This window comes from Channa argus, chromosome 20, assembly GCF_033026475.1.
Source record: "Channa argus isolate prfri chromosome 20, Channa argus male v1.0, whole genome shotgun sequence".
Classification (NCBI taxonomy): Eukaryota; Metazoa; Chordata; class Actinopteri; order Anabantiformes; family Channidae; genus Channa; species Channa argus.
In genome coordinates this window covers 18,278,365-18,298,223 of record NC_090216.1, presented here as the reverse complement: position 1 = coordinate 18,298,223, position 19,859 = coordinate 18,278,365, and the positions used below count along the sequence as shown (strand labels likewise).

The following is a 19,859-nucleotide window of genomic DNA, read 5'->3' as shown; positions in this document are numbered from 1 at the left end:
CACACTCAGACCCATAGTCTGGAGTGTATTGGGACCAACAAGTCTTCCAGCCTATAGGAAAACATACTGTATGATGATATGATAACCATACAAAAGCACCCATACAAATGTTCCGGGGGCATGCGTACTGTCGTCATAGTAACAATAGGAGGGCCCTTACCGCCATTAAAAATTTTCTCTGACAACAACACACAGGACAGTGATCTGTAATACTTACAGGCAGGATTGTACAAGACTGGAAAGTTGTCACAGTATAATCTGTCATCACCCACCATTACTTTAAATACAGAAAAAATACGTAACTTTCTTTAAAACAGCACTAGCAGCAGTGCCGACACATTCTCTTCTAAAAGTTTTGACGCTCATCTTTCTGACCAGCCAGATAATGTCACTTGTTTCTGCTTGGGTAGTAAGTTTTGTCATTTTATAATAGTGGATACCTACGGAGCAGGGCAGCAGAGCGTAGCAGAGTGTAACAGAGCAGGGAGACTGAGCCGGGGTGAGTATTTAATCCCACAGTAGTTATGATGTGAAGTGTTGTGTTTGATAATGGGGCTAATATATAAATATTTCCTCTGCATATTCAGTGGAGAGACTGAACCACAGGTCTTTCAGCTGCCATGGTCTAGAACTTCAGCCTTGAATTTCCCTTAACAGCCCTTTTTGACTTTTCTGTTGTTTCTTCTTAGCAGGAGGGTGTGTAAACCCTGTATTTTTCTGCGAGGCACTGCATGCACCACAGCTAAGCTGCCGTCATGTGTTGATACTCAGTTCAGGAAATACCAGACCTGGTGGCTGAAGAGTCATTTATTCCTACATGTGTATCCAGCACATATCATGCGACTGTGGCGTCTTCAGAGTTTTAGAATTTTAAAAAAGTGGTGGCTTTTGGGTGTTTTGTCTAAGTAGATAGAATCGGAATATTTCTAATTCGAATTTCAATTTAAAAAATGTGCTTTGAAATGATTGAAATTGTTTTGTGCTTTTTTAGTATATTTATTGGTTTTGTTGTAAGTGTTGATTAAAGGTGATGTGTGTAAAATGGGATTTGTGACTGGCTAGTGAGTCCCTGGGATTAACAGAAGGTTTTAAAACCACACACCTGTTTCGGATCATTAATGGGCACGTTTGAAGACACTTTCACACGAAATGTGTTACTTAGGTCTAAATGGTTCATTAGACAGCTGGAATTTTTGTTTTTGAATTTCGGCCATTTTCCTGCTCCACCTCTACACATTGATGGGTGAATGAACACACAGCTGTGAACACGATTATTATTATTTAAATTTTTTTTGTTTTTTAAAGCTTAAAACTTTTGCAGTGAGTACTTTTACTTTAAATGTTCATTTTAAATGATTTTCGATTTAAATCTGCCCACCTGCCTCAGGGTTGAAACAAAGGTCATTACCATGGCTCTGCTACATCAGATGGGTTAGTGGTACATCAGTGCTTTGCAGCCGAATTTGGGGCTGTTTTTGGTGAGACGCCGTCTGTTTTTACTCCCCTCTTCTTCTCTCCCCACTGTGTCCTGCAGCATAATTCTCTATAATGAGCTTGTGGACAGGAGATGAGATATGATTCTTGGAATTAAAACAGCATTTTGTACTTTGATCATCCAGCAGTGTGTGAAGCACTGAAAAAAGACGCTCCCCTTCTTTATCGAATCTTCACTTTCACTCTCCGTCTCTTAATCTTTCCTGTGCTCGCTCATCCCACTCTATCTCAGCTTGGGGGATTGCTGTATGAGATGGAGAGTTAATGAAGAAAGCTTTTTTTTCCTCCCCTGCAAGAAGACTTGTAAACTCTGGCAACTTTGTACTCCCGCTTTTGTTAATTGCATCACGTACAATAGGCTTTCATGCTTCACAATCCCAACCCCTGAACTAGTTAAGCATAAATATTTTACAGCGTTATAGACAGATGGAGGAACTGTATTAATCCCAGAGGTGAAACTTGTGTGGTCACTACTACATGGCAATAGGACAAAAAAAAACACAATGCAATAATAAAAAATATCAGTTAAAACGTAAGATTTGCTAACATAAAGTCAGCCGCTAAAGTTAAAAAACCATAATCTTCTAGCCCATGAGAATGTCTTCAACAATTACATAAGCTGCTAAACAAAACAAGCCAAACCAAACCGTTTTTTGCTCTTAAAGCTGCTTCAGTCTTTATCTGAGACAATTTCAACATCATTTCCCTTTTTATTCCTTTTCATTACACAACATCTTGTTTTAAATTACTCACAGGCAAAACAGCAGTCACACACCCCCTCACTCTCACACACACTCTAACACTCAGAAGTGGCCTTGTCTTGATATACTGTAAGTGAGATGCAGCATTGTCAAAAAGCCATTAAAGATCCTATCATGTAATATGGAGGCTGACGTGGGCCGGTGCTGGCAGCATGGTTATGTAAGCAGCTTTCTCAGGGAATGATAGCAATCCAACACACCCAGTAGGGGAGCAGTGTGTATGTGTGCGTGTTTGTAGGGTGTGGGGCGGGTGGTGTGAAACAAATCACACATTCAGGATGATCCATATTATTGTACCCAGTGTTTTGCCACAGGTACAGAGAGAGTCACTCTTTCGTGCCAGTTGATTTGTTAATATGCTAATGCGTCGTGATTAGCGGAGCAAGAAAGTGAGCGCATCTTCACGCAGTGAGGTGTTGATTGAAAGAAATCAACAACCCGGCTGACAGATGAGAAAGAAACACACATTTTAAAAGTCAACACTTGGAACTTGATGTTGTAGTCACAGGCCAAGTCAGATGCTTACAGTTCATCTTACTACATTACTCCAAGTACAGGTGAAACATCTCTGCAAAGCAATCGCACAGAGAGAAATGTTGCACAAAATTTTGTCATTTTGAAACTTTAGCAGGGGATAAAATGTGGTCATTTTCTGATTTACAGCTTTTCTCATTTGTCAAGTCGCATTTTCAACCAGTTGACGCACAGGCAGAAGCTCACTGCCAAAAATGCAAAATGCACTTGTCCTAAGAAAAAATAAAAGACATGCAACAAAAGCAAAGTTTTCCCTCAAACAACACAACTTGGGGTCAAACTTTATCACTTTTTCTGTCACTCCCTACACAACGGACAACAAAATATAAAATACAGCTATCAATAGCCCAACATCCTCCAGTGATTTCACTGAAGATAACAAACCCTGCTGCACTCTGCATGTGCACTTTTTTAAGATGGCCTGTTCAAGTACCATAAAACTGAATTTTCCTAAGAAAGCTTTCTTTAATCATTTATTTGTGCAGCTCTTTCTACGCCCATGAACTGTCGTTGACTGCAAAGTCTACAGTTTACAGCAGAAAAATCTGAACATTCAGTGTGACACAACATTTGTAATTTATTCTTTCCACTATGAATAAAATAACACATTTTTCCCAAAATCAGAAAAAAAGCTTTCTTTGGAATGGAACTCTGTACCGCTGCTTCATTCTAACTTGGTTTCTCCTAAGGACTCAATTAATAGCATCAAACATTGCTGATATTTCCAAATGTTCCCTGATCTGCAGTTACTGCCTGGATTTCACATATTTTGATTGTATTGTTATCAACAATATATACAATAGCAGACTCCTGTTCAGCACTAAAACTCCTTATTCTGCCGCCACCACTGTGTGGCAGTCTGTGGATTCTATAATAGAAATGCGAGAAGGAAAAATTTCAGAACAGTAAAACTGACATATACTATTGTGTACAGTAATATCATGACTTAGCTATTCTCATTTCCCAAAACTCTCACAACAGATACCACAGTGCCCCGACAGAATGAGCTGGACCCTTTGTCCAGCCTCTCTAAAGGAGAAGCCAGGATTAAAAACATGGTCAATAACTGTTGCCCAAATTTCCTTTCTTCACTTCTTACAACCCCTCCACCACACATGTGAAACCCTCTTTCTCAGGTCCTTCTGCCACAGCCTCTTACTCTTATTATGTGCCTTGGGATCTTTAAACCGTGCTTGCAAACAGCAACACAGATATTTTATAGATGACTTGGCTGATAGCTGGTTAAAGAATTGTGTGCACACAGGTACATAAGAGATTCCGAATTTTGCAATTAATATCTATCAGCTGGAACCATGTTTTTTCTTTATGTTTACACAATGAATACAATAAAGTTTTCAGTCACAGAAAGAAATGTGTTAACTGTTTTGAAAAAGGATATAAAAATGTGTGAAAACAATGAAAATGTCTTAACACATTTGCAAGAGAAGACTTGTGCTGTGCTAAGAAGGTAATGATGAAGATCAAGTGGATCCCAGTTTCATTAAATGCATTTTAGCAATTGAGAATGTCTCCACACAACAATCTCCACACAGACCCTAAATCCAACCATGAATTGCTTCTAATCATGTCTGTCAGTCTGCAACTTTAAAACTGGCATCATTGTCCAACAGTGACTCAAAACACCAGTCCCATGGGTGACATGTCTCTTTATGGAGAAATTATTTTTAAAAACTGTGGCCCCAAATGCTCTGCATTGCCAGAGTTCCATGGAAGATCTTGTGTATGCGCAGTTTACTTTTGCTTACTTACTACTTTCAATGAGTAAGTAAGTAAGGCACTGTTGAAAAATGAGATTCATTTAGAGAATTGCAAAAGGAATAGTTATGAATGTGAATGTGATGTGAGACAAGCATATATCAACATCAAGCTAAACCCAGGATTTAATTAACAAAACATGATTTTCCTACATAAAAGATGTGCAATTTCTTGTATTAGCACTGAACAATGGCACTGTCGGAAATAGGTACAGAATCTATAGTTACTAGGTCCTAACTATTACATAGTTACTGGATAATAACAGGGTTTTATTCCCTGTCCAACTCCTTTTTAGTGAAGCCAGACTCAGCAATCATCTCACTATGGACAGACATGTTGGCCAGTGTAGGAAGTCATGACAACATCATAAGCTTCCTCCTTCTCTCAGGATGTTGAGTGGTAGACCTGTGAAACATGAAGTGTGCTTTGCAGCTTTGCACGCCACACTGAATGCTCACAGTTAGCACATTTGTAGCAATGGATTAATGAGCAGTTTGTTTGAATGCATGCTCAGCTCCCAGGCTCATTTGCTGAATACATCTGCATCATTAACAAATATGAGATATTACATACACAACACGATGTTTGTATGAAAGAAAACATTTCTTACGGTCATAAAAAACATTATCTTTTATTACTTCAGAGTGTAGCACCCCCTGAAATCAGCTTCTTAATATGAATGAAGGTCCAATTATTATCAATGAAACTCAGTGTTATTGTAAAATCTACTGTATGTTGTAAAAAACATACGGAGATTTGAATCTACCTGCCAGCTGCAGCATTTTGCTCTGGATTTCTATAAATGTTCTATAGAAGTGGTTATTCGAATGACCATTAACTTCCTGTCAGCTTGAACCAGTGTGGCCATTCTCCTCTGACCTCTGGTATCAAAAAGGCATTTTCACCAGAACAACTGCCGCTCACTGGATATTTTCTCTTTTTCAGAACATTCTGTGTGATCCCTAGAGATGGCTGTATGTGAAAAGGCCAGCAGATCAGCAGTAGATGTGAAACACTCAGAGCAGCTCATGTGGCACAAATAACCATGTTCAAAGTCACTTTTCTTCTATATTCTGATGCTCATTTCAACTTCAGCACAATTTCTTGACTATGTCTACATGCCTACTTGCTAAAAACACATCTATGATTTTAAACAATCATCAGCTTTTAGTGGCCCCTTGAGATCATGCTATATACATGACAGTTGTCTATGGTAGCTGAGCAGGGGGACACACTTGTTGCCATAGTTTTTTTTTTTATATATATTGGTGTTGATTACGGCGAATCTAATGTTAGAAACTTGATAGTTATTATTCTCCTGACATGAATAATCTGATAAAATACATGTGCACATACTTGACGGGGTTCACAGGTTCTTTTTATTTGCATTTTCATTTGGTTGGGTTGTGGCCTGTGTTGTCAAAATGATGAGTAAAGAATAGAATGGGGCCAGACCCAACACCAGATTGACTGGGGTGGTTGAATTTGATTTTTAAGAATCTTAAAAAAAAAATCCTCGTTATTTGGACATCGTGATCACATGACATGTTTATGGCTGATATTTTAACGTCTGACTCCCCATCATTGATTTAAGGATATACCCCCTACTGATATGTCAAGGAAAGGGGCCTGCTGGAAATGCAGAAAAGCCCCCCTGGAATGAATTACCTTGGGTCGGAAATCTGAGCAAACTTTGCTACGTGCTGATGGTGAACATGCTGGCAGGTAGATTTGTACTGGGAGGGAGTTCTGCTCAGTGCACGGACTCATCCGCAGATTCTCACCTGCAGTTGCTGCAAAAGAAAGTCAGAGATTTGTGCCAGTTAAACGCTTAGTCCGGCCAACCAAACTCCTGCCAACTGCATGTCGGTGTGTAGCAGTTAACTGTAAATACAGAGAATAACCAGCGCGGTTTACTGCTGAGCTGCCAGCTGTACTTATGTCATTTTAAGCTCTGCATTTAAAGTTAGATTTTTACAATTTTCATCCATCCACTGAGAGTTAGTTTTAAACCTTTTGATTTATCTCCGCTCTTGCATTGCAAGAAAACTGAACGTCAAAACAACGGACTGCTTTACATGGCAATGTTGTGAAATGAGACAATTGTTCAGCCTGTGCATCGCTGCAGGAATGTTCCTGTAGCACTCTACAGCCTTACAAGGCTGACTGAAACACTGCACACATCATAAATACAGTGCACAATGTTGAGTCAGGAGAACTGTAACTAATGCATCCACATCAAGGCTTTTTGTCACATTTTGCTTCTAAATAACCACGCAAGGAACGCTCGGGTGGGTAAACTGATGTGTGGAAGCCTATGGATGGATCAGTTTGCTCTTTTGCTGCCTGTGTAGCAGGGTCGCAACCAGACAAATTATCTGTATTACCTCGAACAACGCAAAAGATATGCATTCTGCAAATAATAAAGTTAAAGATTTATCGCCACCAAAGACTTCCTAGGTGTTAAAGCTGGGAAACACACCACAAGCCATTGAATAATTACTGATTGGAATAATGTTCACCGTAGCAAGTCCTGTGTAACATGGTAAGATAATCTTAAAAGGAGGATGCGAGTTCACTGCGTCTGTCAGAATGACCACAATAGGGCTTATTAGGGCTGCTGATTAATGTAGTATATACAAGTCCTGGGCTGTCAGTATAAAACATCATTTGACAAATTTAAATATACATTAGAGATTTGTTTGCTTTCTGTGTAAACTATTAATATAGGAATATTATTAAACCATAATATTTTTCATTATGAGACATTTCTGGTGTTAGCTAAGCAGTTACTTTACTTTTTACTCCTCACTAATGTAAGATGCAAGAAATGTAAGATTAAATTGGACACAGAATTGATTATATTTTTCAGATAATTTTGTGTGTGTTTATTGAATTGAACAAGATGCTTTATGTTTGTGTTGCATTGCTTATGAATTAAACTTTCAAATTACAACAGTGCTTTTAAATGTTCTATAGTCTCACTTTAATGTACAACAGATCGTCCTGCTGTATGTTTGGGGTCTTCTTTGAGAAGAGCTCTACTGAAAGGGAAACAGTTTGCCCTACAGTGGGAACTCCGTGCCCCAAAAATGATGTTCCTAGAGATCAAAAATTTCAATCACGTTACGTTTCCTGTCAATATAATGAGAATATGTTCACATGTAATGTATAGGCTGAGTTGGAAATACATTTATGGTGAACATATCAATAAAATGCTGCCAGAAAACCTTTAATTTTCTCCTGTAATATGTGATCCTGCAGAACAATGTCCAATTTGTGTGACTAAAGTGTCTTATAGCTATGAAAAGGCAAGCACAGCAGCTGGTTAGGTTCACGGGAAGATAATGCGCTGGTCGAATCACACGAAACGTGTTTTATCATTTTTAAACAGTCTAGTACTTTGTACACCCGCCACCCTTTCCAACCACATAATGGCAGCTCACTTTACCTTAATAAAAGTACAGTTTGTTTCAATAACTTGGCTACAAAATAATAATCACATTTGCAGTTTAGTTGTATTGCAACATATTTTTTTAGGAGACAGGTTTGACAGTGGATAGAATACAGGGGGGCAGCATTAATGTATACTGTGTCCCCCCACTCTGCTGGAACTGGTGTTATGTGTACTTAGTATTCCAGTACTGAGATGTGCTGTTTGCATATTTCTCTCACAAAGAGATTTCATGTAATCCACCAGCTGTTATCAGTACACTCATGTGTCAAACCTGGCAAATCAAATTCATCAGTGTATCTACAGCAACACTCCCACCTGTTTCATTAATGCACTCCAAAGTATAAAGGTTCATTTGGTCAGCGGGTTCAAGGTCACCTATCTTTCAGGCCCAGATCAGGGAAACGACTCCCCATAGCTGTGTGTTTCAGAGTGCAAGGCAGTGGCAATAAGATGCTGATGGTAAATCAATAGTGATGGATCAAAGTGCCACATGGTTGGAGTCCTGTGGTGTCAGGGTTGCAGGGAACAACCGGACTTTTTACAAATCCTCTCTTCTCCTCATTATCCTCTTCTTCTCTAACTTCTCTCCTGATTCCCAAGTTCTCTGCTTTCATTTTGAAAATCTGACTCCTCTCAGTTTCCCCCCACACTTGGTGCCATATCATGTCTGAATGTGTGTGCGCAAGAGGAAGAGGGTGAGGTGATGCTGGCCTCAGCAAGTGGTGGATGGAAAGATATAATGTATCTCAATCAATTTCCAGTTGCTTTCTGCACCATGTGTGTCCTCAAACTGTTGGAACAGCCTGACTTATAAATGAGAAGATATTCAAAAATGCTGCATTGTCTGGGTGTGGAGCATCACAAATGCCTTTTTATATAAAAAAAAAAAAGTGGTTCATTTGTAACCAAGACTTGTTGTGAATTCAACTGTCTGGATTGAATGAGCTGCTGTTCCATGTTGGTCGTTCAATGTGACTGTATTTATCTTTAATATTACTATTCAAACAGCACAGTCCATAACCACTTGATTCTGTTTTCTAGGAGAAAAACATTGGCCAGTTCGCTCCCAGAGTCACCATGGTAGGGATGGTTGTTTTTTGTTAAAGGGTAAAAGTTGCCTCTAATCACATCTTGAAATCTGAATTTCTCTTATGAACCTGTTAATAAAACAAAATTTGGTTGTTGCTCAATGTTTGGAGGCAGCTCTTACCTGGAGTGTTAATTGTGGTGCAGTGACTTCCTGTTCCTGTTGACCTCTTCCTATCTAACCTGTGTATTTTTTCCCTGATGTTTAGCTCTTTTGTTGTGTTCCTGTTTGTGAGTACATGTGTTAGTCTAGTTTTAGTGGTGTAACGGTACAAAAATGAGATTTTTGTAAAAACATGTGCATTAAGACATATTTGTGACATATTCAATAAATGTTGCTCTCGTGTTAACGTCTGAAAGCCAATAGTTAGATTAGCTTAGCATTGGTTTTGAACCAAATCAAACGAGCTAATAAACCAACAAATAAAAAATAAACAAACAAATAAATTTAGTTTTATTTATTAGTTTTATTGAGAGTTAAATTATGGAATAAGTTTTTGGCAAACAACCAGAAGTCGTTAACTCCTGGAGTCTAGTATGAGGTTGCTGTTGCAAAAAATTTAAGGTAGAATATTGAATTGTTTCTGTCTAATGTCACATGTTTTTAGTCATTTTGCACTTTCAGTCCAGGACAATAGCTTTTGGAGCTATACTGTATAACCTGGGTAACATGATCCAGCTAACAGTCTCTCACTGCATTCTTGTTCTTTGGACTTTGTGTTCCCCATCTATATCACTGTAGACCAAATTAGTGTTAAACTAATCCTGCATTATTTGAAATAAGTGTCCGTTACACCTCTGCTTGGTTAAATTAGTGGTGTGATGTTGTGGGATTGTCTGCAAGGAAACATTCCAGAGGTGATTTTAATTGCTTTCAATTTAAAACTCCATTCTGTAAGTAAAGTTTGGATCTATTTAAATTTTTAAAAAAACTAGCCAAACTAGGGCACAGTGTGGGTAAACGAGAATCCTTTCTGCCTCTTGATGTTTGTTGCAGCTGGCCCACATTGTAGCTTTTTTAATTGTGTGGTGCCTTAAAACCCAACTGGTCCCATTTTACTCCTCTGTTTTAATTCCTGCCCTTTGAAATCTCTGTTTTAAACAGTTTCACTGCAGCTTTTTTCTGTCCTGTCCACTTTACTGAAATGAATGTCCTAACCTTTATGGTGTGCGTGGTCTTCGACTGTGTCCGTCTCAGTGGGGAGGAGGGCTGGTCTATAAAGGCACGGGTAAAGGCAGTTTTTGATGATGTTACTTCTTCTATTTTAAGAAGACATCAGATAAATCTGTGCTTATCCTTGCTTACAATATACGGACCCTCCTCTTCCTCTTCTACCTCTACCTCGTCCTCCGCCTCCTCACAAAGGAAGTCTGCTTTTCAACAGCCTGCAAATGGAGTCGGTTGGTACGTCAGTCAACTGTTCAACTGAGAAATGACTTGTTTACTTCAATATTATCCCTACAATGTGACACCAGACACCAATGTCATATGGTTTTATTTGGGGAAAAGACCATTATTTTCAAAGCCAGTGTGTGACCTCTGCTTGCAGTGAGCGAAAACTGACAGGTTCTGTAGGAACATCATGAAGCACTACTTCAATAAAATTGATTTTATTGTCTTTTAACACATGGGGTCACAACAGTCCACAGTGGGTTCATTGTCTATCACATTTCATAATGAACTGGATATGAAGCCGATCTCCACCTTCTGGCCTTCCCTATCCCTGCTGAGACTATCATGACACATCTGTCAAACTGGAGAGCCAGTGACATGTCAAGTAACTGCTTGGCCTTAGGTGTCTAGGGGGTGATTGTGAGTTATGAGTTAAAGAGCAGATACTTACCAGCAATGTGGATAGAAACAGTCTACACTGGGACTTCACTGCACTTAGAAGAACACAGGGACTTAGCAGCATGCAGCTCTATGCTTATTCCCCTTAATGGAGTTATCTATGAATCCATAATCATAATGAAAGTATTTCTGCTGGGCAATTCATTTGTATCCAATTCAAAACATATGTTGCTGCAGCTGGGGAGCATAGTGCAGTGGTAGTAAAAGTCAAATTAAAGAGCTAAAAGTAGAGCAAATATTGGTCACCAAGAAACACAGCTCCAAACTGCCAATATCTCAGATTTAGCTCAGTTCCTGAATGGAAACATGTATTACTTAATATTTCGTTTCTGGAATTTCTATTAAAATTCTGGACTAAATTTCGATGCCCCCACAGCAAGGAAAAAAATCTAAATCCTCAATAAAATTTGTGTTAGGGGCATTAGAAAACCACGACTTAATTGTCTGTGATCAGATGGAGACAGACGATGATGACGTTCATGAGTAGCTGTGGTTACCGGTGGAGGACCAACCCACATAGCTCATTAGTTTCAGTCTTGTTAGCGTTGCCTTTGTACAGACATCATCAGACATTGTTTCTGCCCACAGAACCCCAATCTTGTACACCTAGATTCCAAACAACTGTATATGGAATTTGGACAGTTATACGTCATCAGCTAAGACACTGTGACAGACAGAAACACAGCTCACTTCTCCGCTTCCTCTCAGTTCAGTAGATCACAGATACACGTTTTCGTGAACACAATGTAGATTTTAATTCAATTCAATTCAATTCAATTCAATTCAATTCAACTTTATTTATATAGCACCAATTCACAACGTCATCTCAAGGCAATTTACAGAATCAAGTCAAGACTATAAATATGTATAGAGAGAACCCAACAATTCCCCCTGGAACAAGCCATAGGCACCAGTGGAGAGGAAAAACTACCTTTAACGGAAGAAACCTCCAGCAGAACCAGGGTCAGGGTGGACGGCCATCTGCCTTGACCGGTTGGGGTGAGTGGGAAGTGAAGAGAGAAAAGAAAGATAGAGCAACGAAAGCAACAACAAAACATCGGGCAGGTTGGTAGGACCAGTATTTGCACACTGGAAAGCACAAAGCTTCAAAAGGACACCTGCAAAGAGAGACAGCGAGAGGGAGAAAGAGAAGGAGAAAGACAACTACAGGAGAAAACACACAGAGTTAATCTCATACGGTAGTTACAATTTTTAAGTGAGAGAAGAGGAGAAAGGGAGAGGAGGAGGGGGGTCCCCCAGCAGTCTAAGCCTATAGCAGCATAACTATAACTAACTACAATATAACTATATACTATTACCGAATCTTAACTGGGAGCTGGTTCCACTGGAGAGGAGCTTGATAGCTAAAGGCTCTGCCTCCCATTCTACCTTTGGAAATTCTGGAACCATAAGTAGGCCTGCATTCTGAGAACGAAGTGGTCTACTGGGATGATATGGTGCTATGAGGTCTTCTATATATGATGGAGCCTGACCATTCAGAGCTTTATATGTAAGAAGCAGGGTTTTAAATTCTATTCTAGATTTAATGGGAAGCCAATGGAGAGAAGCTAGTGAAGGGGAAATCTGATGTGTCTTGTTAGTTCCAGTCAGCACTCTTGCTGCAGCATTTTGGATTAATTGCAGGCTGTTTAGGGAGTTACTGGGGCATCCTGAAAGTAGGGAATTACAGTAGTCCAACCTAGAAGTAACAAATGCATGGACCAGTTTTTCGACATCACTTTGAGACAGGATGCTCCTAATTTTGGCAATGTTCCGTAGGTGGAAGAAGGCTGTTCTAGAGATTTGTTTTATATGTGAGGTAAAGGACAAATCCTGGGCATAAATAACTCCAAGGATCCTTGCAGTAGTACTGGAGGCCAGACTTATGCCATCTAGAGTAACAATATGGTTGGACATCATATCTCTGAGATTTTTGGGCCCAAATACTATGACTTCAGTTTTGTCTGAGTTTAGAAGTACAAAATTATAGGACATCCAGGCCTTTGTGTCTTGTAGACTTGAATCTTTATTAACTGATTATTTTCATCTGGTTCCATAGATAAATATAGCTGGGTATCATCATCATAGCAGTGGAAATTAATGGAGTGTTTTCCAATAATGTTGCCTAAAGGAGACAAATATAAAGTAAAAAGTATTGGTCCTAACACAGAACCTTGTGGAACTCCATAGCTAACCTTTGTGTGCATGGAGGATTCATCATTAACATGAACAAATTGAAATCTATCAGATAAATAAGATTTAAACCAACCTAGTGCAGTTCCTTTAATCCCAATTTCATGTTCTAGTCTCTGTAATAAAATGTTGTGATCAATGGTATCGAATGCAGCACTAAGATCTAACAGAGTATAGAGATGAGTCCATTATCTGAGACCATGAGAAGATCGTTGGTGACTTTTTCCATTGCTGTTTCTGTACTATGATGAACTCCTGACTGAAAGTCTTTATACAAATTATTCCTATGAAGGTGATCACATAATTGTTTTGCGACTACTTTTTCAATTATTTTAGAAATAAAGGGGAGATTAGATATTGGTCTGTAATTGGCTAAAACACCTGGGTCAAGACAGGGTTTTTTAAGTAATGGTTTAATTACAGCTACCTTATAGGCCTGTGGTACATAGTCTGCTTCTAAAAATAGATTTATGATATCTAATATGAACGTATCTATTAAGGGTAAAGCTTCCTTGAGCAGCTTAGTTGGAATAGGGTCTAGCAGACAGGTTGTTGGTTTAGATGAGGTAATAATTGAAGTTAGCTCAGAGAGATCTATGGGTAAAAAGCAGTCTAACAGGGATTGGGGCCTTATCGATGACTCTAGCACTGCTGTACATGAAGATCTATCTGTAATATTTAGGGGGAGGATCTGTTGAATTCTTTCTCTAATAGCTACAATTTTATTCATAAAGAAGGTCATGAAGTCATTGCTGCTCAAAGTTAAGGGAATATTAGGCTCAACAGAACTATGGCTCTTAGTCAGTCTGGCTACAGTGCTGAACAGAAACCGGGGGTCGTTCTTGTTTTCTTCTATTAATGATGAATAATATGTTGTTCTGGCATTTTTTGTACATTTTTAAACTGTTTTTTCAGGAATTTTTCCCTAACGATTGCATAGTCCGTAAATTCAAATGTTATTAGAAAATGGTCAGACAGAAGAGAGTTGTGCGGAACTATTGTTAAATTATCTGCTTCAGTTCCATATGTAAGGACAAGGTCTAACGTGTGACTAAAACAGTGAGTGGGTTTATTTACATTTTGGGAAAAACCAATTGAATCTAATAATGAATTAAACGCAGTGCTCAGGCAGTTACTGTCAGCATCTACATGAATGTTAAAGTCACCCACTATAATGACTTTATCTGTACTAAGCACTAAATCAGATAGAAAAACTCTGAATAAGGGACTGGAGGATGGTACACGATAACAAATAATAGTGGTTTTTGAGTTTTCCAGTTTGGGTGTGAAAGGCTAAGAGTAAGACTCTCAAATGAGTTATAACTATGTTTAGGTCTAGGGTTTATTGATAAGCTAGAATGGAAGATTGCTGCAACTCCTCCACCTCGGCCTGTGCTTCTAGGAACATGATCAGTAATATGACTCATTTAAACTGACATATTCTTCCTGCTGCAACCAAGTTTCAGTGAGAGAAATCTAATTGATGATCACTTATTAAGTCATTTACTAACAGAGATTTAGAAGAGAGATCTGATATTTAATAATCCACATTTAATAGTTTTGGGGTTTTGTTCTGTAAGAGGAGTAGTCTTAACTTTTATTAGGTTATTATGATTAACTCCTCTTGTTGTCATATTTACTTTATGTAATTTAGGTCGGGGAACAGACACAGTCTCTATAGGAATGTGGGAGTTGTGGGGGGGTGACGGTTGTAAGGACACTGCAGAGAGGTGTGTAGGACTGGATCTCTGCATCCTAGGCTCAACTCTGGATTGTCATACTTTTGGTTGTTTAATAAAACCAGCCATATTTCTGGATAAGAAAGCTGCACCATCTAAAGTAGGATGGATGCCATCTCTCCTAATCAGCCTAGGTTTTCCCCAAAAACGTTTCCAATCGTCTATGTAGCCCACATCGTTTGCTGGACACCACCTAGACAGCCAGCGGTTGAATGACGACATGCGGGTGCACATGTCGTCACTGGTCACATTTGGCAGGGGACCAGAGAAAATTACGGAGTCCGACATTGTTTTTGCAAAGTTACACACCGATTCAACATTCATTTTAGTGACCTCCGATTTACGTAATCGGGCGTCATTAACTCCCACGTGAATAATAATATTACTGTATTTACGTTTATCCTTAGCCAGGAGTTTCAAATATGATTCAACGTCGCCCGCTCTGGCCCCAGGAAGACATTTGACTACGGCCGCTGGAGTCTCTAACTTCACGTTTCTGACTATGGAGCTGCCAATTACCAGAGTTGGTTTCTCAGCGGGTGTGTCGCTGAGTGGGGAAAATCGATTAGAAACATGAACCGACTGGTGGTGAACCTCGGGCGTCTGTTTAGCATTAGATCTCTTACGAACCGTCACCCAGCCGGACTGGCTTCCCGGCTGCTCGGGAACTGCCGGGGGACAGCTAGCAGGGGCTACGCTAGGTCGGCCCGCACCAGCTACCGGGGCCTGACTAGCTGGATTATTTTCCATGGTGCGAAGCCGCGTTTCCAATTCAGTGAGCCTCTTCTCCAAAGCTGCAAAAAGCTTACACTTATTACATAAACCATTATCACTAAAGGAGGCAGAGGAAAAACTGAACATGAGAAACGCCGAGCTAGAGAGAGAAGGAGAGACAGAGGGAGACAGAGAAGCCATTGCTAATGGATAACTGCTAAGCTAGCGAAGCTAAAATAGGAAAAAAGTGTGGAATTAATAAACGTTAGCTGGTTATGTTTAACAAGATCAAGTGCTTGTGTAATAAAAAGTGTATGTAACGACTCAAGTATTAGTTGTTGTGTGAACTTATTCACTTATTTAAGTAAAATGAGAGCTGTAATTACAGTCCTTCCATAGAAACCCAAGAGCGTGCAGAAACAGGAAGTGACACAATACACTTACCGCAGTAATAAGGAGTCCGAATATTCTGTATGTTGAGTTCATAAATGAATTCAAGTTCTTTACGGTCATTTCAGTCTTATTATTGTACAATTGTATGTTTGAGCTAAGTAATTTTTGATTTTAGAATCAGAATTTTACCAAGTTTAGATTTTTATGTAGGTAAGTGTTGACTCGTCAGTATAATTTCTTACAAATTTTTACAATTGTGACGCCTTTTGGTACCTAGAAATCCAAACATGCTTTACATTCATGACTCTAGCTTTCCTAAGGCCGGCAGGGTTGATTTGTTGCTGAAGTTTCTGAACTTTGTCTTTTGTTGTCATGTTGCTAGTTAAGTTAATCACTCACACTTTTCTGGCTATAGGTTCGAATCCGGAGAGCAACAAATGCAGAAGAACACACTTTTACTTAAAAGGTTAAGTCTTTTGTCAGGGTAAATCCATGTTTGGAGCCCCCGTCCAAACTCTGACTCACTGTAGCCATCAGTTAAGACTGAGCAGTGGAAGCTGAAAATAGCAGCGCTCTAAATATAAGCATTAGCATTATCACCAGTGCTGCAGTTCAGAATTAAGCTTTCTGTTCTACCCGTGACATCAAAGAGGAGGTGGGAGCTACTTCTATCCAGGGGTCTAAAGCTTGGTCGCCTCCTAACTGAGTAAGTGAGTGGGGCTCTTATGGCAGTTAACATTTAGCGATTAAATGTGAACACTCTTTGTCAGTTGTTAAATGTCAAGCCCACAGTGGCTTTGCTTTTTTTGCCGCTTTCTTCGCTGCGAGAGGAGGGCAGGGACGTGTTGGTAGCAGCAGGCTGTCAACAGAGCCACTGGGACAGAGACATGCGCATTCATACCTGTCACACACATTTTGCACACAAACGTAGACGTGCACAATGAATGCACTCTGTAGCCCCTGCTCCCCCCACCCCCACCTCCACCTCTGCCTCCTCTGGGCCTTTCATAACTCCAGTAGCTCCGCTTGGCAGAGCTAATACGATGGCGGGGCTGTTGGTTTTAGAGAGAGATATTATGAGGAGAGTGGAGCAGAGAGCTAAGAATCTGGTGGGAGGTGGGGGGATGTAGGGGTGGAGGGCTGCCTTGTGATCACTGGCCTGTGTTGCCGTTTCTCTTTCTCATACTTTTCCGTCTCTTATCTGCTTGCTGTCTCACTTTATCCTTTGTCCACCGAATTCTTGGTTCCCCGGCCCTTTGCTTACTGTCTCCTCCCACCCTCCGACCCCCTACTTCCTCTGTGTTGTTCAGAGATACTAAGCCTGTAGGGTTTCCATTAAGTTGTTGGTCTGTCTGCTTGGTCAGTGTTTTGAAGTCTTGCCTATGTTTCTCCATATCTACTTACAATATCCATTTTAAAGATGGTGGAACAGGTTTGTGCTTTTGGTGGGACATACACCGGTGCCCTTCTGCATCCCAATCCAATGATCTACCACTGAGCCACCAGGCCCCCTCTGAGTGCTCTATTTCATCAATTTCCCAAATGCCTATGGCAGCTCCCACTGTTCATTGTGCTTTCATGTCAAAGTCTTCAAAAGTCTCCAATAGCACCAGAAAAAGTCACAAGATTTGTCACTAGTTGTTCTTTTGAACAGAGTCGCTAAAAGGTTCTAAATACACTAAATCTAGCACCAAAGTCGCTACGTTGGCAACACTGATTTCCACTGGCTCATCAAGGGTGGGCGAGACAGAGTGACCATTCAAATTGACTAATCAAGTTTTCATATTTATGTTGCCCTTTGGGAAGCTACTTGGAAAGTGGCTCGTGAGCGATGTGTTGGAGACCCCTGTACTGGAAGAATACATACATATTCTTAAAGCTCTTCTCCTGTGATAGCTGTGGCTAGAGGCTTTATGTTTTCAGATTGTCTGACCATCCTGTCCTTTAGAACGCAATATCTCAGGACAACCTTAAGAGAATTTCTGCAAATTTGGAACAAACATCACCTTGAACTCAATGATGAATTGAATAGATTTTTTTCAAAGATCAAGATCACTGTAAGCCTAGTCTGCCCCATTCTCATCAACATAATATCCCAGGAATGGGTTGAGGGAATGTCATTACCTCTGGAACAAACAGTGTGGACAGATTAGAATATGAGTGTGGACAGACATGTAAACTAAGACCTGACTGCATTGGTGGAGGCCCAAACCCAAAGGTGTAATTCTACTTGAGGTTGGGGGTGGATAGTATTTTCTGTGGTAGTTTTTTCATAATATTCTTCCAAACCCTGTCTCATGCATTTCATGTTCATAACATTTTCGAAGTTTTTTTCTCCCCATAATTTATACATCTGCCAACTTTGGGACATCTACGATTAGGGAAACATGGATACTGCCTATAAAATATGGTTGAAGACTAGATAAGGTCAAGCAGTTTAGAGTTATGTTATGGTTACGGTTAAATGCCTAATATCTACACATTGAACCAACACAGTGAACAGATGTCTCACCATTAAATTAATGGTTTATTTGTATTTTTTTTAAAAGATGCTTGTATGCAGCCCAAAGCAGGGATGTGGTGTTTAGGTCTGACATCCGATAGGAAACTCACCACTGGAAGGTTCCACTGTTTCAGTTTAGCCAAACACTCTGACCTTGTTTGTTTGTCAGCTATTTTCCACCCATCTCATTCTCTCACAGACATGACTGTTTGGCAGTGTCCCATTTAACTCATCTCCTGTCTAACCATATCTACACTATTCATAGAAATACAAGAGATTCTGGCCACACACACTCAGAGCAGCTATCACGAGAGAGCTGCCTGGATATCATTACGTGGCTGTTCAGCTGTTTAACAGAATGCAAATTCTGATAAATCCATGTTCTCATGGTTTCCACAGAACCATCGAGCACGGGACCACAATCGATTCTGCAAATGCTTATTTAACCTTGGCAGGGGGTTGAAGGTGTTTTGTGGTCAGCACAGCATGCCTCCTCTTGGCTCTCCCTGTGCGCTGCATGTGGATGTAATGCTTGGAAGTATGATGTGAAAGAAAATGCCACGCCAAATGTCAGATTATTGAGTCACTTGTGCACCATCTGGATGCAATTATGCAAACCCACCAACAAGGTATTCTCCCGTGTTATAAGCAAAGGGGAATTTAAAGTGAGTAATCTTGCCAAGGTGAGGGCAACTACATCTAGAAGAAAGTGTCTAATACCAGCCTCTGTAACCCAGTGATCACAGATATATGGTTGATTCAGCCACTAAATCTGACTGACACCATCTGACAAACACACAGCTGCATCATCAACATACTGATAGAAAAACATACATTTAGCAATTTAGATAGAGACCCAGTTTAACCCAACAGTCTGGAGAGCACATCAATCACAAATAATCAAGCTGCTGCGTGATTACACAGCAGCCCTGGCTTCACAACATTTCTGTTTGCCAATTTAAGGAGCTGAAGGTAATAACTAATGGACAGCAGTGCATCCAGAGTTGGAGGTTCTCAGCCTCCACCGTAAGCTCCCTTCATCACTCACAAGTAGCATTTTGAGCTGGTACATCATAACACAAGTGTGTGGAAGGTTGTTTTGCAATGTCAGCCTAAAAAAGTTGGAGAAGGCTGATGGTGCGGTGGGGTGTTCTGAGCCGATAAGCAGCCTCATGGCTCTGAGAGGTTGGAGATGCTGGGTGTGTTGGGACTCTTCCTTGAATACGGTTAATTGGTCCCCAGATTACAGAGGGATCACTGAACATGGCTGTCCAGGCTCTTAATGAGCTACAGACTTCTGCTTCTTCTCAGTCGGTTGCTGAGTTCGACCTGTCCCTCTGGACCCCTCAGACCACAC

General features: G+C 40.1%; 1 protein-coding gene across 14 annotated transcripts in view; it reads left to right on the top strand.

Annotated features, from left to right (window-relative positions):
• The window catches only part of shisa6 (shisa family member 6), a 76,497-nt gene that overhangs the window by 41,021 nt on the left and 15,617 nt on the right, over nucleotides 1–19,859 (top strand). For 6 of the 14 annotated variants that reach the window (XM_067488850.1, XM_067488852.1, XM_067488849.1 and 3 more), the window contains one exon: nucleotides 9,064–9,102. The exons of the other annotated variants lie outside the window; for them this stretch is intronic. In XM_067488850.1, coding sequence (XP_067344951.1) covers nucleotides 9,064–9,102 — 39 coding nt within the window. The remainder of the gene's footprint in view (nucleotides 1–9,063; nucleotides 9,103–19,859) is intronic. 14 annotated transcript variants of the gene reach the window in all.